This window comes from Pseudorasbora parva, chromosome 8 (genome assembly GCF_024679245.1).
Source record: "Pseudorasbora parva isolate DD20220531a chromosome 8, ASM2467924v1, whole genome shotgun sequence".
In the NCBI taxonomy this organism is placed as follows: domain Eukaryota; kingdom Metazoa; phylum Chordata; class Actinopteri; order Cypriniformes; family Gobionidae; genus Pseudorasbora; species Pseudorasbora parva.
Window position 1 is genome coordinate 43,236,309 of NC_090179.1, and position 20,438 is coordinate 43,256,746.

At 40.7% G+C, this 20,438-nt stretch overlaps 1 protein-coding gene across 3 annotated transcripts in view; it reads left to right on the plus strand.

The window, feature by feature from the left end:
- The window catches only part of pdgfd (platelet derived growth factor d), a 53,854-nt gene that overhangs the window by 10,740 nt on the left and 22,676 nt on the right, over positions 1–20,438 (plus strand). Inside the window, exons 2-5 of one of the 3 annotated variants that reach the window (XM_067451363.1) lie at positions 6,014–6,218; positions 8,624–8,801; positions 18,838–18,891; positions 19,792–19,987. In XM_067451363.1, the coding sequence (XP_067307464.1) occupies positions 6,014–6,218; positions 8,624–8,801; positions 18,838–18,891; positions 19,792–19,987 (633 nt within the window). Of the gene's footprint in view, positions 1–6,007; positions 6,219–8,623; positions 8,802–18,837; positions 18,892–19,791; positions 19,988–20,438 lie in introns of all 3 variants that reach the window. The other 2 variants (XM_067451362.1, XM_067451364.1) reach the window with 2 other exon arrangements.

The following is a 20,438-nucleotide window of genomic DNA, read 5'->3' on the forward strand; positions in this document are numbered from 1 at the left end:
ACACACACACACACACACACACACACACACTCACTCACGCGCGCACACACATAAACTAAAACACCTTCACACACTCAACCTTCACACACTCAAAAACCTTCACACACTCAAACGCACATACACACAACACAACGCTCTCAAAAACACTCGCAACACACATACTCAAACCTACAGACACTCAAACACACAAACACACATACACACACACTCAAACCCACAGACACTCAAACACACATACACACATACTCAAACCCACAGACACTCAAACACACAAACACACATGCACACACACTCAAACCCACAGACACTCAAACACACATACACACATACTCAAACCCACAGACACAGTGACAAACACACACACACACACAGTCTCGTCCTCTCTCTGTGTGTGTGTGTGTGTGTGTGTGTGTGTGTGGTGTGTTGATGCTTCTCTAAGTTCAGCTGAAACTGTCGGACAGCCGGCTCACACTGATGGGTCATAACACTGTATGCCTGTGTTTGACCTCTGACCTCTATCTGTCAGTAGAAGCGCATGCTGTCTGAACTCCTGTCCTGAATATTCTTCATGTCTTACATTTACATTACTTCTTACTTTTCACTTTAGAAGACTAATATTTCACCCCAAAATCAAGAAAGTATTTTTTACATAATTTTAATGGTCCTGAAATATCCATTTTGTTTATGAAAAAAATATAAATGTATTAATTAAATATATTTGCTTTTATTTATTTATTTAATATATTTAATATATTTACTTTACTTTTTTTTTTATTTTATTTTTTTTTATTTAATATATTTAATATTAAATAATTGGGAGGGGTTTGAAATATGACCTGGGCATGTTTTCACTGAATCAGCTCATAAGTAATTAAAAAATATATATTTAGCATTATTTTACTGAAATGGCACACATTTTGTTTATGAAAAATTTTAATTAATTAATTAAGTAATTAATTTTGTATTAATTAAATTATTGAATTAATTGATTTTATTATTATTAATTAATTAAATTAATAATATTTATGTATTTATGAATGTAGTATTATGTTTACATTTATTTGTCTGAAATATGACCTGGGTATGTTTTTTAGTAAACAAGCTCATGAGTAATAAATATTTAATATATTTTGCATATTTTTAATGGTTCTGAAATCACCATTTTGTCTATAAAAAATATGTATTTATTTAAAATATATACATTTGATTAAGTTATTTGTATTTCTGTATCCGTTTGTTGGATTGAAGTATGACTTAGGCATGTTTTTATTGAATCAGCCCATGAGGAAAGATGAAAGAATAACATTTGTTGGTTCTCTGCTTGTACAGCCGATCGTTTAATCTGGTGCAGCTCTAGATATTGAAATATTAATTAAACGGAGACGGAGATGAGTTTTTATGAACTGGACGGCTGTGGGATTCGCTGTGAAGTTCTTGCTGAAGCGTCCGTTGAATGGTGAAATGTTTTTAGCAGCAGATTGTCACGGAGAGGCTTTGAACGTGTTGGTCCAGCCGCTGATGTTCGCTGGGGTTTATTGATCGGATGTCGTGTTTTATGGATCATCTCTGTGATAAACCCGCCCCTAAAGCCACATTAAAACACACTGAACTGTGATGGATTACATTAGCATGCCAATCAGACGCTCTCTTTCTAAGTGGGCGGTTCTTGAGCAGAATCACTCAAACACAAACACTCAAACACACACACTCACTCACTCACACACACACTCAAACACTCACTCTTACTCACACATTCACTCACACACACACTCAAACACGTGCACACACACACACTCTCACTCACACACACTCAAACACTCACGCACACTCTCAAACACTCTCACTCACACACCCACTCACACTCACACACACCCACTCACACTCACACACACACACTCTCACACACACTCAAACACTCACACACACACTCAAACACTCTCACTCTTACTCACTCACTCACTCACTTACACACACACACACACAAACACACCCACTCACACTCACACACGCACTCAAACACTCACACACACACTCAAACACTCTCACTCTTACTGACACACTCACACACACACACTCAAACACACACACTCAAACACGTGCGCGCACACTCTCAAACACACTCTCACACACACACACAAACACACACTCTCACTCAAACACACACTCAAACACTCACACACACTCTCAAACACTCACACACACTCTCAAACACTCTCACTCACACACCCACTCACACACACACACACTCAAACACTCTCACTCTTACTCTCACACACACTCAAACACTCACGCACACTCTCAAACACTCACACTCACACACACACACTCAAACACTTTCACTCTTACTCTCTCACACACACTCAAACACTCACACACTCAAACACTCTCACTCACACACACGCTCACACATACACACTCACACACACACTATCACACGCACACTCACGCACATTCAGGATCTCACACACAAAAGCTCGCACATGAATGCATGTCTAGATTTGTTGTAATTTTTCTCCTGTTCCTCAGCGATGAAGAAATGTGTCTGTACAAAACACTTCAAGGCTGTTGAACACCACACACACACACACACTTATACATGCTGTATCATGAGATCAAATATATAGTTTATTTTGACTATAATAAGACTCATTTATCACAAACCAAACTCTTTTGACTGGAGTTGCATTGGCAGGGGGAAGCAAACCCATAATGCACTGCAACAAGCTCAGTAAAAGCAATCCATCCAGGATAATAACCCTGGGCGGACAAAAGATAGAGAGATTATTAAATATTACTTAATAATCACTTAATACCAGAATATAATGAGTTAAAATGAACCATATTAGCTAATGAATGTGTTTTTATGCGTATTGGATTCTAGTGTTAATTGCTGGTGTGTTCTAAATCCGCCGCTCACAAGGTTTGGTTTCCGCTGGGATTCGGAGTGGGATCCCGAGGAGTGTGTACTAGGCAGCAGACAGCGAGTTTTGGAACATAACCTACTTTACTCTCGTGAGCGTTTGATCTGATGTATTTGGCTCTTTACAATCCCAGACAACAGCTCAAAGTTTAACACGGCAAACTTTAGGAGCTCTTACAACTGTGTGACGAGTGTGTGTTCACGGTGTGCATCAGAAAGTTGAAACAAATTGGTGTTAAAGAAGTACGGTGTGTGTGAGAGAGAGAGTGTGTAAATGAGGCTGTTAAAGCTCAAAGCTGCTAGACTGTCTGTCAGAATCACACTTATAGAAGTGACATAAGCGAGTAGTGTGTGTGTGTGTGTGTGTGTGTGTGTGTGTGTGTGAGAGAGAGAGAGCAACAGCGGCCTTATTCCTGTGTGTGTTAAGTTCATTTAAAAGCTCGTTGGTCAGCAGGTTGTCATGGTGATGGATGGTGGCCCTGTTCCTGCAGTATAGCCATAATCACAAGTGTTTGCTGCATGCATGGATCAGTTGTGTGTGTGTGTGTGTGTGTGTGTGTGTGTGAATGCTATGGTGGTCATGAGTCAAGGAGCTTGTGGAAATGAAAACATCATCGCTGCTGCATCATTTTGACATTGGATCAGGCCACCGCCGATGTCATCACTTTCGATTAGTGTATCATGAGTTCTTCAGTTTTCTTTAAAGCGATCAAGTGCTCATTGGTCCAGTTTAAAGATTCATGACCTGTCACGTTGAATGATCTTTGTTTTTCCTGTTGCATAACTTCTGCTATTTTTAATATTTTACCTTTGTGGGCTGAAGGCGCGCCTGTCTGTTTCTGTAGACCTGTCATCCCCTTTTTCTGTCTTCTCCGGTGTTGCTTATGTTTGTATGTTTTTATGTTCTGTCAGAGATTCTGTGGTTCATTTCAGTGACCTCAGTTCAGATATTAGGATCAAAATCTAACAATTGATTGTTTTTCCTGAAGAGAATCAGAAGGGATTTCAGTTTTTCTTCAGATGTAAATCAGATGTAGTTTCGGTTTACGTTTTTGAAAAGAGTTGTGCAAGTCATGTTCTTTCCCCCAAGAGAATCAGAAGTGAATCCGGTTCTTTTCCCCAAGAGAATCAGAAGTGAATCCGGTTCTTTCCCCCAAGAGAATCAGAAGTGACTCTGGTTCTTTCCCCCAAGAGAATCAGAAGTGAATCTGGTTCTTTCCCCCAAGAGAATCAGAAGTGAATCTGGTTCTTTCCCCCAAGAGAATCAGAAGTGAATCTGGTTCCTACCCCCAAGAGAATCAGAAGTGAATCCGGTTCTTACCCCCAAGAGAATCAGAAGTGAATTCGGTTCCTACCCCCAAGAGAATCAGAAGTGAATCTGGTTCTTTTCCCCAAGAGAATCAGAAGTGAATCTGGTTCCTACCCCCAAGAGAATCAGAAGTGAATCCGGTTCTTTCCCCCAAGAGAATCAGAAGTGAATCTGGTTCTTATCCCCCAAGAGAATCAGAAGTGAATCCGGTTCTTTCCCCCAAGAGAATCAGAAGTGAATCTGGTTCTTATCCCCCAAGAGAATCAGAAGTGAATCCGGTTCTTACCCCCAAGAGAATCAGAAGTGAATTCTGTTCTTACCCCCAAGAGAATCAGAAGTGAATCCGGTTCTTACCCCCAAGAGAATCAGAAGTGAATCCAGTTCTTTTCCCCAAGAGAATCAGAAGTGAATCCGGTTCTTACCCCCAAGAGAATCAGTAGTGAATCTGGTTCTTACCCCCAAGAGAATCAGAAGTGAATCTGGTTTTTACCCCCAAGAGAATCAGAAGTGAATCTGGTTCTTACCCCCAAGAGAATCAGAAGTGAATCTGGTTCTTACCCCCAAGAGAATCAGAAGTGAATCCGGTTCTTTTCCCCAAGAGAATCAGAAGTGAATCCGGTTCTTTTCCCCAAGAGAATCAGAAGTGACTCTGGTTCTTTTCCCCAAGAGAATCAGAAGTAAATCTGGTTCTTTTCCCCAAGAGAATCAGAAGTGAATCCGGTTCTTACCCCCAAGAGAATCAGAAGTGAATCCGGTTCTTTTCTCCAAGAGAATCAGAAGTGAATCTGGTTCTTTTCCCCAAGAGAATCAGAAGTGAATCTGGTTCTTTTCCCCAAGAGAATCAGAAGTGAATGCGGTTCTTTTCCCCAAGAGAATCAGAAGGGAATCCGGTTCTTTTCCCCAAGAGAATCAGAAGTGAATCTGGTTCTTTTCCCCAAGAGAATCAGAAGTGAATGCGGTTCTTTTCCCCAAGAGAATCAGAAGTGAATGCGGTTCTTTTTTCCCCAAGAGAATCAGAAGTGACTCTGGTTCTTTTCCCCAAGAGAATCAGAAGTGAATGCGGTTCTTTTCCCCAAGAGAATCAGAAGTGAATGCGGTTCTTTTCCCCAAGAGAATCAGAAGTGAATGCGGTTCTTTTTTCCCCAAGAGAATCAGATTGATTCCGGTTCTTTTCCCTAAGAGAATCAGAAGTGAATGCGGTTCTTTCCCCCAAGAGAATCAGAAGTGAATCCAGTTCTTTTACTAAAAGCAAACAGAAGTGAATTTTGTTCTTTTCCCCAAGAGAATATGAAATGAATTATTTTATTTTCATGAAGAGAATGTGAAGTGAAATGAATTATGTTCCTTTCTCCAGACAATCAGAAGTGAATTCAAAGATCATCAAAAGTAAATTCACATCACTTCCTGAACAGAATTAGCAGTGAATTTATATATTCTTTGTAAAGACAGATTCTATTCAGTTTGCTTTGGAAGAATCAAATGAAGAAGATTTCAGTTCTTAGTAGGGAAATGGGGTTAATTTCCTGAAGAGAATCAGAAGTAATTTAATTTCACTTTCTGAAAAAAAGTTATTTTTTAGGTTCTTTTCCTTTAGAAAATGAAAGTAAATTAGTCTGTTTTCCTGAAGAGAATTCATTAATTTTCTGATCTGAATTTATCCTGTAACTGAACTGAAATGAAGCAGATTCTTATCTTTGTTTGTGTTGTGTATTTGTATATATCTGTGTGTTTGTTTGCCTCCGAGGGTAAACGCACTAACCTGTCCAAGTTGTGACCAGTAACAGACAGCAATCACCTCACAGACTTGTACCGGAAGGAAGAGGTCATAATGGTCAAGAGCGGAGGTCACGTCCAGAGCCCGCGCTTCCCCAGCTCATACCCGCGCAACCTGCTGTTGTCATGGAAACTGCGCTCGCCTGTCCACACACGAATCCTGCTGGAATTCGACACTCAGTTTGGACTGGAAGAGGCGGAGAATGGAGTCTGCAGGTGAGAGCGGCGCTTCAGGCTGATGTGCTCATGAATAATTAATTAGATCTTAGAGTTTTAAATGGAGGCGGAGAATAAAGTTTACAGATAAGGGCGGAGCTTTGGACTTAGTTCATGAACAGTTAATTAAATCTTAGTGTTTTAAATGGAGGCGGAGAATGGCGTCAGCAGGTGAGGGCGGAGCTTTGGACTGAGTTCATGAATAATTAATTAGATCGAAGAGTTTTAAGTGGAGGCGGAGAATAAAGTTTGAAGATAAGGGTGGAGCTTCAGGCTTAGTTCTTGAATAATTAATTATATCTATTTAAGAATTTTAAAGAGGTATTCAGAAAGTGCGACTTTGACTCTTTGGGTTGGTCTAGATGGTAAATATTTAACAGTTTAACACTCATCTAAATCTAAATCCCTAGGTCTAAAATCTGATTAATTCATAGGATCGGTGATCCAGGAGCTCCTGCGTGGTTAAATCGTGTTGTGACACGTGGTAGAGAATAGCAGGTTTAGTTCTCAGATTCCTGTGGTTTTCTTTTTGCGTTTCTGGACTAGAAATAATGGCCTAAAGAGTTAAAACATGATATGAATATTTAATGAGCAGAAAGCCAATCAGAGCGAGTATCTGACCAAGGTGTGTGTGTGTGTGTGTGTGTGTGTGTGTGTGTGTGTGTGTGTGTGTGTGTGTGTGTGTGTGTGTGTGTGTGGAGAGAGTCTCGGGTTACGAGTTTGTCCTTGAGGTTAGAGGGTTTTACTGTGAATCTGATACTTTACAAAGACCCTCGAGACATCAGCACTAAAAATAAAGCAGAGATGAGAGATGAGGAGGTTTTAGAGGATGAGAAGGAGACAGGAAGTCAAAGAGAGGAGAAAAATAAGAAATCGTCTTAATGTGTTACCTATACACGTATAATTCTTTATATGATATGAATAAAAAAGCATGATGTTATCATCACATTATTTATTTGAAATCAATTTAAATAAAATTATTAGATTTACACTTAATTAGAAAATAAATTAAATGCATAAACTGAACGTACCAAAGTACTAACATGACAAAAACTGAAATACAATAAAGCTTAACAGATATATAATATACGGTAATATATATAATATAAAAAATGAACTAAGACGCCAGAAGTTTATAATTACTAAAACTTAAACTGAAAATATAAAAATAAAAGCTAACTCTAAATATTAATAAATATTATAATATAGTAGATAAATAAAACTTAAATAACACTGCAATGTGTAATAAAAATAGGAACATCCAATTGTCTTAGACAATTCAGTACGAATATTCTAATCAAGTTTATTTTTTGCATTTTGAAGAACATCATTTCAGATTCCTATGGCTTTTTTTTGCCTCTCCTACAACAGGTTTCAAACTCAAAAGCACTTTAATTTTCTCATAATATCCACTGCAGCATCAGCTCTTTTCTCACAGTGTCTGAAACGGTTCATTCAAAGAGTCATGCTGCGTCCCAATTCGCCTACCTAACTACGTCCTAAAAGTATGTACTCTTTTTGTGAAGAAAAAGTACATACTTTTGAGTGTGTAGCAGAAAAGTATGCAACCTTCGGGACACACTACTTCGCCATCTTTAACGGACTCTGTCGCTTAGTTACGAGCATCCGGTCAACGTTTATCTGCCCTGTCAATCATCGTCAGATTCGTCACAGTTCAAATCCTCCACATTCAGTTTAATCTCCTACCGTATCGGAGAGAAATGGAGCCGCTCGTTGATCTGCCATGTGTGTGGGTCAGCGACTCTCCTCGTGTGTTTGCAGTTTAAATATAATGACGCATTTAAAAGTTAATGGCCAAACTTGTCATTAAAAAAGTTTACAATGCTGCTGCAGGTGAAATATAATGTGACAACACTGAATAAATATATTTTCATCAGGTTAAATACTGATAATTGATCACTCAAACCTTTATCTAAACTTCTCTACTTAACCGCCGGACTCGCATATCCGCCATGTTTGTAGTTTTTAACACTTATTACTACACTTTGTAGTTCTAATCGAATCCCCGTCCAACTCGCAATGGGTTGTGGGTAATATCAGCCGTTAGAGTGCACATCGATCCGTACTTTGAATTCGGACCGGAAACAGTAAACCATCCGGGTATCTTTGGCATACTCTTTTCAATATACTATGATTTGGGACATACTAATTCTATTTTCGAATACTATTTAGTGTGGATAGTATGCGAATTGGGACTTAGGGTCAGTCTCTCTAAGCCCCGCCTTTCTACATTAAAAAAGAAACATTTGAAAAAATCACTGGAAACCATCTGCAGAGCTGTTCAAACAGATGTATATCCTTTACCTGTGTGTGTGATGCACTGACATGTGTGTGTGTGTGTGTGTGTGTGTGTGTGTGTGTGTGTGTGTGTGTGTGTTTTGCAGGTATGATTATGTGGAAGTGGAGGATATTTCCGAAACCAGCACCATCCTCTGGGGCCGCTGGTGCGGTCAAAGATGCCCATCACGGATCACATCCAAAACTAACCTCATCAAAATCACCTTCAAATCGGACGATTACTTCGTAGCAAAGCCAGGGTTCAGAATCTGCTATTCTCTGCTGGTGAGTGTGACGTCTGACTCCATCAGATTTACCATCATTTCACGTTAAATCATGAGTTTTTGTCTTCTCACACCAATACAAGAAGTTGTGTGGAATTACATTCACTACTATTGGAAAGATGCTCTTGTAATCAGCAAGGATGCATTACATTGATCAAAAGGAGAGACGTTTAACATGATTGCATTTCAAATAAATTCTGTTCTTTTGAACATTGTATTCATCGAAGAATCCTGAGAAATAAAATGTATCAGTTTAGACAGAAATATGAACATTGATAATAATCATAAATCCTCATATGAGAGTGATTAGTGAAGGATCATGTGACTCTGAAGACTGGAGTAATGATGATAAATTCAGCTTTGATCACAGGAATAAATCACACTTTACTATATATTCACATATAAAGTGGCTATTTGATAATCTTCTGAATTGCAGTGTATATTACCTATTTTTGTGCTCAGTATAGCATGACCTCCAGTGCATTGTTGCTTTTAATTAAAATGTTGGTTACACTTTTATTTTAAGGTGTCATTGTTACAGTGTAGTTCTGCATTTAAGTACTGGGTAATATTCATTTAACAACATGTCCTTACTATAGGCACTAGGGTAGGGTTAGGATTTGGTTGAGGGTTAGTGACTTGAAAGTGTGCCTTTAAGGGGGTCGCACACCGGACGCGGAGCTCGGCGGCGCGGTGCGCCGCGCAGCGTCTCAGGTATCACACACCAGACGCGCACATTTTAAAAGGCTACGTTTATTATACATTTCCCCAAAATATGTTTAGACTTTATTCAAGCTGTTGAACTCAGAATGTAAAACAAATGTGTCTTGTAGCAAAGGTTGAAATCAGTATACCTTAACGATAATATACTTTTAATATAAAGCCTTGAAATGGCTCTCTGGGGCGCGGCAGGATTTAGAACAACTTCCTGAGTCGCCGCGGACAGGCGCCGAATGCCGCCACCGGTGTGCGTACACTCATTGAAAACAATGTGTTCGAATTTTAAAGACGTGGCGCGCCGCCGAGCTCCGCGTCCGGTGTGCGACCCCCTTTAGGGTGCATTCACACTTGTCCTGTTTGGTTCGATTAAAACGAACCCTGGTGCGATTTCTCGTTTAGTGCGGTTCATTTGAACAAATGTGAACGCTGCCATTCGAACCCTGGTGCGCACCAAACAAGCGGACCGAGAGCGCTAAAAAGATGGGTCTCACTCCGCTTCCAAACTAACACTGGTGCGGTTCAATTGATATATGAACGCAACACGGACCAAAGACATGTAAACGAACCAAAAACAGGACGTGATGTCACAAGATGTGACGCATAGTCAGCTGATTTGACGACGCGGAAAGATCGGTGTATCCAAAATGAGTAACGTACGTTAGAGGGCAAACGTGGAGCAACGAGGAAGAGCCTCATCAATATTTGGTCAGACGAGCAGGTTTCAAAAATGCCAGACGAAACGCACAAAAAGCAGACCTGGTTCTTCTCATCAGAGGATCTGTGTTGCCCATTAGCAGGTACAGACGACAGAACGGCCGTCTCTTTTCTGCACAACGGAGGAGATCCTGCTGCTGTTTTGAATGTTTTGAACACTTTATGAGCTCTTCATGAGTTCTCAGCGGGTAAAAATAATGCCACATGTACACTCATAAAATGATGGCGTTTAATCCGCGCACAGCGTTGTTTTGAGTGTTCGGTAAGCAGCTCATACGTCATATAAGCCGACTAATCAGGTTGTGAGCGTCTCCCTGTGCCTTTGGTTTGGTAACTTTAGGTTCGCTGTTAAAAATGCCAGTGTGAACGCTGAGCGGACCAGGACTATATGTTTTGTTTTTGTTTTTTGGTCCGGACCAAACGAACCGAACTACAAGTGTGAACGCACCCTTATTTTCTGTTATTATTATTATGGTAAGTACATGTAACATATCGTCACCTTCCTAAAATAATTGCCTATGTATTTTTTTTTTGGACAAATTTTTGTTTTGTTTTTTGTTGCAAAAGTCATCTCCTCATGATGCTGGCCATCTCTGGTAAAATCGCCCGAATCCTTGGTTGAACACATCAGGCAATTCTATCAGTCTAGTATGATGGCCAATGTCAAGAGTGTGACTTAGGCTGTTTTATTTTGCCAATGTCAAAAGACATTGGGACTTAAGCCCCGGTTCCACCTAAATTACCTGGAACAATTTGTCCCAGAAACTTTTATCCCAGGAACCGTTTTTCCCTCAGACCTGCTGCTGTGTGCATTTCCATCGCAGTCTAAAGTACAGTAAATATTAGTCCGGTGATGTAGGACTTTAGCCCAGAAATCTAGACGCACCCTAGCGGCAGCAAATCTAATCTACCCGCGAGTGTCGTCTAGCAATTCTCAATATACTTCTTAGCTGTATTCCCCTAACTCTTGCTGGGCCAATCACATCGTGTATAGAGTCGGTGGGCGGGGCCATAATGACGACGGCCGAGTTGCATTTGCGTGCTTCTAGTAAACACAGAAACTGGCGAACGGCAGTCTTTCGAATCAGCTTTGACCGCGACTCTGGAAGACTTGGAGTTGAGCTTTTCTCTGAGAAAAGAACAAAGAACGGCACTGAAGTCATTCTTAAGAAGGGAAGATGTGTTCAGAGTTTAGCCGACCGGATACGGCGAATGTTTAATCTGTCAACGAGCTCTGCTTCACCTTCGTTGCTCTGGTTGGTGTAGCGCTATCCTATCGCGTGCAGAGGGAGTTTGAAAGACAGCCGTTTATCCGCCCCTCAGATTGAGCCGTCAATGGTGAGTTTCCAGACCAAACATCTTTATGTGGGTCAGGCTTGTCAGGCTAGTAGGACTTTAACAGTTCCCACTGGATTTCATCCTTCGGTAATAAACGTAATAAAACCTGAACCTTGTTGTCGGTCCATCGATCATAACTCCATTGTTGATTTAAAATATAATGCAGCGTGAGCTCAACCAATCAGCATGTTCTGTGCACAAGTCTCTCCCCGAAAGTTCATGAACTTTGAAAAAGTACCTCGTGAGCAAAGCCGCTCAGTGTTGCCAACTTGGTATAGAAAATGAAAACATTTATTGGACAGTCGGTTGTATTATATTATTTTAAAATACAGTAAGTGAGCATGAATTAGGAGAGAAAACACATTAGGCAGGCAGAGCGCAAGGACGACGTGGTGACGTCACGGATATGCTAATTGACGTATTACGTGCAACATTTAGCAACTTTTGGGCAGGCTTTAGCTACTTTCATTGGAAAGTAGTTGGCAACACTGGAGCTGTTTTGAAGGGGAAATATTTTCCTGGTTCCTGTGGTTGAGTACCAGCCCAACCAGTGCCTAGTTCCTGGGGAAAGTTCCTGCGGTGGAAACGTGGCTTTAGGCAATTTCACAAGCTTTTCAAGATGGCCGCTCCATTAAGAAGAACAAAAATTAACTATTATTGGTTCAGTTTTTTGTGTGTTTTCTGAGAAACCTGAAAAAAATGCCTTAGGCAATTATTTTAACACAAATGAATGAACTTAACTGCATTACGTGCCTTCCTACTGGATCTAGTGGTGTCTAATATTTGGTCTAGAACTATCTGTTTTATCTGAGCTGTGTTTGCTGGAGCTGTTGTGCACCGTCTGCAAAGCGGATGGTGGAAAGATAGCAGATGGTGCGAGAAATATTTTACAACATTCATTGGGACTAAAGCCATCCTGCTTTACGACTACCTCATGGCTTTTCCTCCAAACTCGCCAAAACGGCAATAATACGGTGCTAGCTGTTAGCATAAATATGCAATATGTTTTCTCTGTCTATAAAACTGCCAATTTGTACATTTCCATTTGAGCTCAAACTGGGAAACGGAATTAAAACAGACACCGGCATTGGGCATAAACAAGATTAATGGACAATAAAGTGGTGTAACTACACTGAGAAAAATGTTTCAATCAAAACGTGCTTTTCACTTAATAATTACCTGAAAAGCACGCTTTGTTTCTTCCCGTCAGATCACTTTAAAGTTACGGCAGACGTTTGCCTTAGAGCGCTAAGACTCCTTTACCTTAGATGAACTTAGAAAAGCGTGGCTTAATTAAGACCTCACTCTTCCTGGGGCGGAATAAGAGAGACGGGATAAACAGAGAGATGAAGGAGAGAAACGAGGTGTGAGCAACAGTACAAGAAAGTGAGAGACCGCCAGACTGAAGTGAGCGCTCGGTGTGATAGTGCGAGCGTTTTACTGCGGTAAAAACACTGATGTCATGCGGAGAGATCTGAGAGTGTAGTTCTGTGTCTTACACACACACACACACACACACAGAAAGGACAGCTAACGGCGTGTTTTGTCATTGTTCTTGTTAAAATCACACGCTCGTTAAGGCCCTTGGTGTCGGTTAGTGAGGAGGTTTTCTGCTGGGAAGACGATGTGCTCGTTTCTCAAAGCGTCGTTTGATGTGCTCGTAAAATACGTGTTTTTTCTTTGGGGATTAAGCGGTGTTTGTAAATCTTAATTGTGCCCTTTTGTTCAAGATATTTAAATGTAATTGTAGAACTTTCCTTGAATGTTGTTAGAATGCACATCTTTAATGTTATTTGCCGTAAACCATTTGTCGTCGTCCCCCCCAAAAAAATGTTGTGAAGGTGAATGCATCTCCGTTTAGGATTTGAACAAATTCAACCCAAGCGCTTTTGATGACGTGATGATTGCGTTACTGTCAGGGCTTGACATTAACTTTTTTGCTCATCAGCCGCTGTGTCTAGTGGTTTTCCAAAGTTACTAGCCACTCAGCATTTTCACTGGCCACAATTTTGCTGTTTGGAAATGACGTTGTATATGTTTAAAGTTGACTTTGGGATGCGTAAATTACTTGATTTTGAGTCATTTTACTTGATTTAGAAGATTTAAAACCCTTTCAAACTTTCAAATGCAGAGTGACCCCCCCCAAATCAAGACTACATTGTATATCAGCTGGGATGTGCAGGTGGGAAATATAATAGGCTAATTTGAGAAATGTAATATTATAGGCTATGAGTTATTTTAGTTAGGCTATATATATATATATATATATATAATTTAAAAAAATACCCTAAGCAAATTACAAATACTATTAATAGTAAATAAAAAATAAAATAAAAATTCAGATACTAATACATATTTATTTAATATGTATACATTTATTTAACATCTGTAGTTGTTAGATTAACATTAATGACAGACAGGTATTTAATTGGGCTGCTGAATGCATGGATGTAATATTTGTGACACATATCCAGTTATTACCCACCTGTTTACGTACACTTAAGCCATAACCGACAGTGTTCATGCGATGGACATTTTGACATCAGTGTGCGTGTGTATTTGACTATTCAGGAGCAAGGAGAACTGATCACGCGTGCGACAGAGAGAGAGAGAGCGCTTTTGTTGCGTGCCGATTCCACCCATCTCGCCTTCACTAAGTATAAAGAATTGTAGTTGAATTGTAGCCGGTTTTGTGATACGACGGTCTTGGCATTTCATTTAGCTGGAAGTTATATTCAACCCGCCAAAGTGGCTAGTGGGAGTGGCTGCCGTACCCGCCACAGCTGAAATCTACCCGCATTTGGCAGGTGTTCATGTCAAGCCCTGGTTACTGTTGATCATCTGTCCATCATCGTCTAAAGCCTGCCCTGATTTGATTTTATTTTCGAAAAGTTTCTGTTCAGCCATAATTACTCCTCTATGGATCAGGTCCAGACCGAACTGCCCGAGCTCAAAATGTTGTGGGCGGGGCTGAGTTCGGCTGCCATCCAGGCTAGTCTCACAGGTATATATGTGGAAATAACCAACAATACATTGTATGAGTCAAAATTATCAGTTTTTCTCTCATGCCAAAAATCATTAGGATATTGATTATGATATTAGAAGCTATTTAGTAAATTTCCTACTCTAAATATATCACAAATGTATTATTAGTAGTAATATGCATTGCTTTAGGACTTCATTTGGACAATTCTAAAGGTGATTTTTCTCAATATTTAGATATTTTTTGCACCCTCGTATTCCAGAATCTCAGACAAATATTGTCCTATCCTAACAAACCACACATCAATGGAAAGATTTATTCATCTTTCATGTGATGTGTAAATCTCAATTTCAAAGAATCAACCCTTATGACTGTTTTTGTGGCCCATGGTCACATAAATAAAAACACTGAACCCTGAGGAACTGCCTTAAAAGGGTCACATAATTATCATTAGAATATGAGGATTTACACTACAGGTCCAAATATAATATTATATTATAGAAGTCTCTTCTGCTCACTAAGGCTGCGTTTATTTGATACACTAAAAACAGCAATAATTAAAACTAGTTGATTATATTTAAAGGTATAATTAATGTATGTGATGCTGTAAAATTGAGCATTCGCTCTGGATAATGGTCTTTTCATGAGATGATAATGTTATTTTTCTCCTCCCACATGGTCATGGTTGTCAGTGGAAGTCAGTTCAGAGGTGGAGCAAGTTATTATATTTTGATGATAGATTATGAAAACATGCACTGATGAATCCTGCACAATAAGACCAGGAACATATGAAGAAAGCAAGCGGCATGGCGTCTGTGACCGTGGCTGAACTCTGCAGCTGCTGGACTTCAGGTTCAGGGGTGGATCTGTCATGTGTAATTCCCTGAGTCTGCGGTATTCCTGACATTTCCACATTCCTGCTCTGCTCCGGACATCTCTGCTGAACACGAGCAGAAGGTCTCGCTGAGTGTGTGTGTGTGTGTGTGTGACATCAGAGTCCTGTACAGACGTTAACTCTGATGGGAAACATCATCATAACAGACCGCCCACAACCTCTGACCTCCTTCTATTGTCTGCATTGCCACAAGAGCAGATTTATGTAACATGAGTGGCAGCGCAGGGAAGTGTTTGTGTGTGTGTGTTTTCACAGCATATGGCGGTTTTAAATTAAAGGTTAAAAAGCAAACTGAGAAAAACGGAGAACAAGTCAGTCTTCAGACCAAGATTATTATTTATGGAGGCTTGATTTCACCATGGAATAAAACAACTTAAAAGATAATTGTGACTTTTTATCTCACAATTCTGACGCATTTTTCTTCTCACGATCACTAGTTCACATCTCGCAATTTTGACTTTATATCTGACCAAAAAAAAGACTTTGTATCAAGCAATTGCGAGGAAAAAGTCACAATTGTGTGCGAAATTCGCAATTAATTTTGTTTTATGTGAACAAGCAAATTGCTAAACTTTTTTTCAGTAATGGAAAAATCGATGGAATATATTTTTGTTCAATATTTTTTGTCTATAATTTTATGGTGTGAAGTAATATTTATGCAATAATTATGATCCATTTATTTCCACAATTTATTACAAAACAATTTGGTTAATTAATCCAACCAATTTTTTAAATTTTTGACTAACCCTTTTTTCTTCGCCGTGTCTGATTTGTTGATCGTACTTGCACTCGTTTTCCCCAGTCATTTCTATGGCAGTCATTTTTTACCTTTTTTTTTTAAAGGGTTAGTTCACCCAAAAACGTATAAACCTAACCCTCACCCAAAAATTCTGTCATTAATTCCTCACCCTAATGTCGCTGAACACCCGTAAGACCTCCGTTCATCTTCACACACTGATGAAGATATTAGTGTTGAAATCCGATGGCTCAGAAAGGCCTTCATTGACACCAATGTCATTTCCTCTCTCAAGACCCATAAAGGCACTAAAGACGTCGTTACAAAGCCCATCTCACAACAGCGGCTCTACAATCATTTTAGGAAGACATGATCAATGTATCAATTCATGTTTTGGATCGCCAAAGTCATGTGATTTCAGCAGTTTGGCATTTTGACACGGGATCAAATCATGAATCGATTCGCTGATTCATTAAGCTCCGGTGCTTCAGAAAGCGGTCTTTCTCCGCCCTCCGCCTATCGACCAATCACGAAGTCAGTAGTGTTTGGGCATCCGGGTTGCCAGATCTGCTCTAGTTTCCACAGCTGCAGATACAAACGTTCCTGCTGATCCTGCAGCCAATCTGGCAACCTTGAGTCGGGGGGAGGGGGAGGGGGATACACCGCTCTACAGTCATTTGAAAGTGATTGCAGTACCAGTTTTGGCCACAATCTTACATACACTTAGCCTGACAAGCCAGACCCACATCAAGATGTTTGGTCTGGAAAACTCACCATTGACGGCTCAATCCGAGGGGCGGATAAACGGCTGTCTTTCAAACTCCCTCTGCACGCGATAGGATAGCGCTACAACCAACCAGAGCAACGAAGGTGAAGCAAAGCTTGTTGACAGATTAAACATTCGCCGTATCCGGTCGGCTAAACTCTGAACACATCTTCCCTTCTTAAGAATGACTTCAGTGCCGCTCTTTGTTCTTTTCTCAGAGAAAAGCTTAACTCCAAGTCTTCCAGAGTCGCGGTCAAAGCTGATTCGAAAGACCGCCGTTCGCCAGTTTCTGTGTTTACTAGAAGCACGCAAACGCAACTCGGCCGTTATTATGGCCCCGCCCACCGACTCTATACACAATGTGATTGGCCCGACTAGAGTTTGGCTTTTACAGCTCAGAAGGGAATTGAGAGTTGCTAGACAGCACTCGCTGGGAGATTAGATTTGCTGCCATTAAGTCGACTAATCGAATATTAAAAAATCGTGACTCATCCCTAGTATTTACAGACCAGTCCAAAATATCCTTTAAAATTGTTTTTTTTTTTTTATTGTTTTGTTTATATGTTCTGCAAAAAGAAAGTCAGTAATACAGGTTTGAAACGACATGAGTGAGTATATAAATGTAAATTAAATTTTTTTTTATTTTTGGACAAACAATCCCCAAAATAAGCGCACAAAAAAAAAAAAAGATCAAGTGATGCTCTAAATCAGTGGTTCTCAACCACGTTCCTGGAGGACCCCCAACAGTGCACATTTTGAACGTTTCCTTTGTCTGACACACCCACATCAAGTCTTGGAGCTGATGACCTGAATCAGGTGTGTTTGATTGAGGAGACATGCAAAACGTGCACTGTTGGGGGTCCTCCAGGAACTGTAAGAACACTGAAACTGTCAGTAGGTGGCAGTAAATGTCTAAGTGAGTAAGTCATTGAATCAATCATTTGATTCGTTCATTTTTTACGAATTTGTTTTACGTGCTAGACTGGGTAAACCCAGCCTGATCTGCTGGAGATTTGATTTTGCCTGGTAACTCACCTGTACATTCATTTCCACTGCTTCTGTTACACTTTTGCAGGAACCAATCACAGACAGGCTTATCCAGCTCGCACACTATTGGCAGGTTTAACATGATGACGGATAGAGAAACGATGGGTCGTTGCCTGTTGATCACGCCTCTTGTGGTCTGATTGGTTGAAGGACTATCTAATTGCGTACAGAGTCATTTGAATAATGCTCGTTGATCACGCAGTAGAAAATACAGAGCAGACTCCACAGACCAATGTTTAATCTTAAATTAAGCTTAGTCTGGTGATGGCTAGACAACACAAAATATGCAAAAAAATAAAAATAAAATTATGAAGATAGGCTCTAAGTAAGACAACTGAAACTGCCAGTAGGTGATGGCAAATGTCTAAGTGAGTAAATCACTGAATCATTCATTTGATGGTTCATTTTTTTATGAATTGGTCAAATGCACTCCTTTCAAAACACAGACAATTCTATATTTAAATTCTCTTCACAAATAATTTAATTATCCTTGTTTTTATTGTTTTATTCTTACACATGGTATAGGCTCGCTCCCTCTGTCAAAATCGAACACCTTTATTGTTGCCGTTTCCCGCCTGTTTTAAATGTCAGCGCTGGGATGCCTGTAGCTCCGCCCCCTCTGCCGGTGACATCATGAGCGGCGGTCGAATCTGAGCGTTTGCTGAGCGTGATTGTGCTGCTGCATGTCAAGGATTTCTCAGAGCACATGAAGACTTTCCCAGAGTTCCCCCTGGCACTGATGCTGGACCAATATGAACATTTCGGTGAAAAGTGAATGAAACTGAAAACAAAAGTTTGAAATCTTTTGTGTGTGTGTGTGTGTGTGTGTGTGTTTCAGGACAGCTCACCTCTTGCATCTCTGACCAACTGGGAAGCCGTTACAGTGACGTCAGTAAGTATTACTAACACTGCGTCCCAATTCGCCTGCTTATACTACGTCCTAAAAGTATGTACTCTTTTTGTGAAGAAAAAGTACATACTTTTGAGTGTGTAGCCGAAAAGTATGCAAGCTTCGGGACATACTACTACGTCATCTTTAACGGACTGCCGCTTAGTTACGAGCATCCCATCACCGTTTATCTGCCCTGTCAATCATCACACAGTTCAAATCCTCCACATTCAGATTAATCTCCTGCCGTATCGGAGAGAACTGGAGCCGCACGTTGATCTGGAGTGTGTGTGTCTTTAATGCAGAGACTCTCCTCATGTGTTTGCAGTTTAAATATAATGACGCGTTTAAAAGTTAACAGCCAAACGTGTCATTATATCACCTGCAGCAGCATTGTGAACTTTTTTAATGTGGACAACACTGAATAAATATATTTTTGTCAGGTTAAATACTGATAATTGATCACTCAAACCTTTATCTAAACTTCTCTACTTAACCGTCGGACTCGCACATCCACCATGTTTGTAGTTTTTTAACACTTTTTATCCACATTTGTAGTTCTAATCGAATTCTCGTCCAACTCGCAATGGGTTGTGGGTAATATCAGCCGTTAGAGTGTGCGTCAATCCGCTCTTCGAATTCTGACTGGAAATAGTAAACCATCTGGGTATCTTTGGCATACTCTTTCAGCACACTACGGTTTGGGACATACTAATTCTGCTTTCGAATGCTATTTAGTATGGATAGCATGCGAATCGGGACGCAGAGTAACTCTGGGTTATGTTAAGCATTATTTACAGAAATGTTAGCATGACGTTTATTTCTTGAGTTCACCTCAAACGCAGATGTGATGCAGATGAGTGAGGGTTTTACATCCGTCTTTTCACGCCTGTGTCCCTGTAGGATCTGGGAGGGATTTCTGGAACGGACACCCCTCTGTCTGCGGCCGCGCTGGACATCGACATCGCCAGCGTCAGCACAGTGGAGGAGCTACTGAGACGCATGAACCCCTTCACCTGGCAGGAGGACCTGGAGCAGCTGTTCACAAACACACACCACTACAGACCTCGAGCCTACCACTCCGACCGCAAGCACAAGCGTGAGTCTCACACACACACACACACACACACACACACACACACACACACACCACTACAGACCTCGAGCCTACCACTCCGACCGCAAGCACAAGCGTGAGTCTCACACACACACACACACACACACACACACACACACACACCACTACAGACCTCGAGCCTACCACTCCGACCGCAAGCACAAGCGTGAGTCTCACACACACACACACACACACACACCACTACAGACCTCGAGCCTACCACTCCGACCGCAAGCACAAGCGTGAGTCTCACACACACACACACACACCACTACAGACCTCGGGCCTACCACTCCGACAGCAAGCACAAGCGTGAATCTCTTACACACACACCACTACAGACCTCGAGCCTACCACTCCGACCGCAAGCACAAGCGTGAGTCTCTCACACACACACACACACCACTACAGACCTCAAGCCTACCACTCCGAC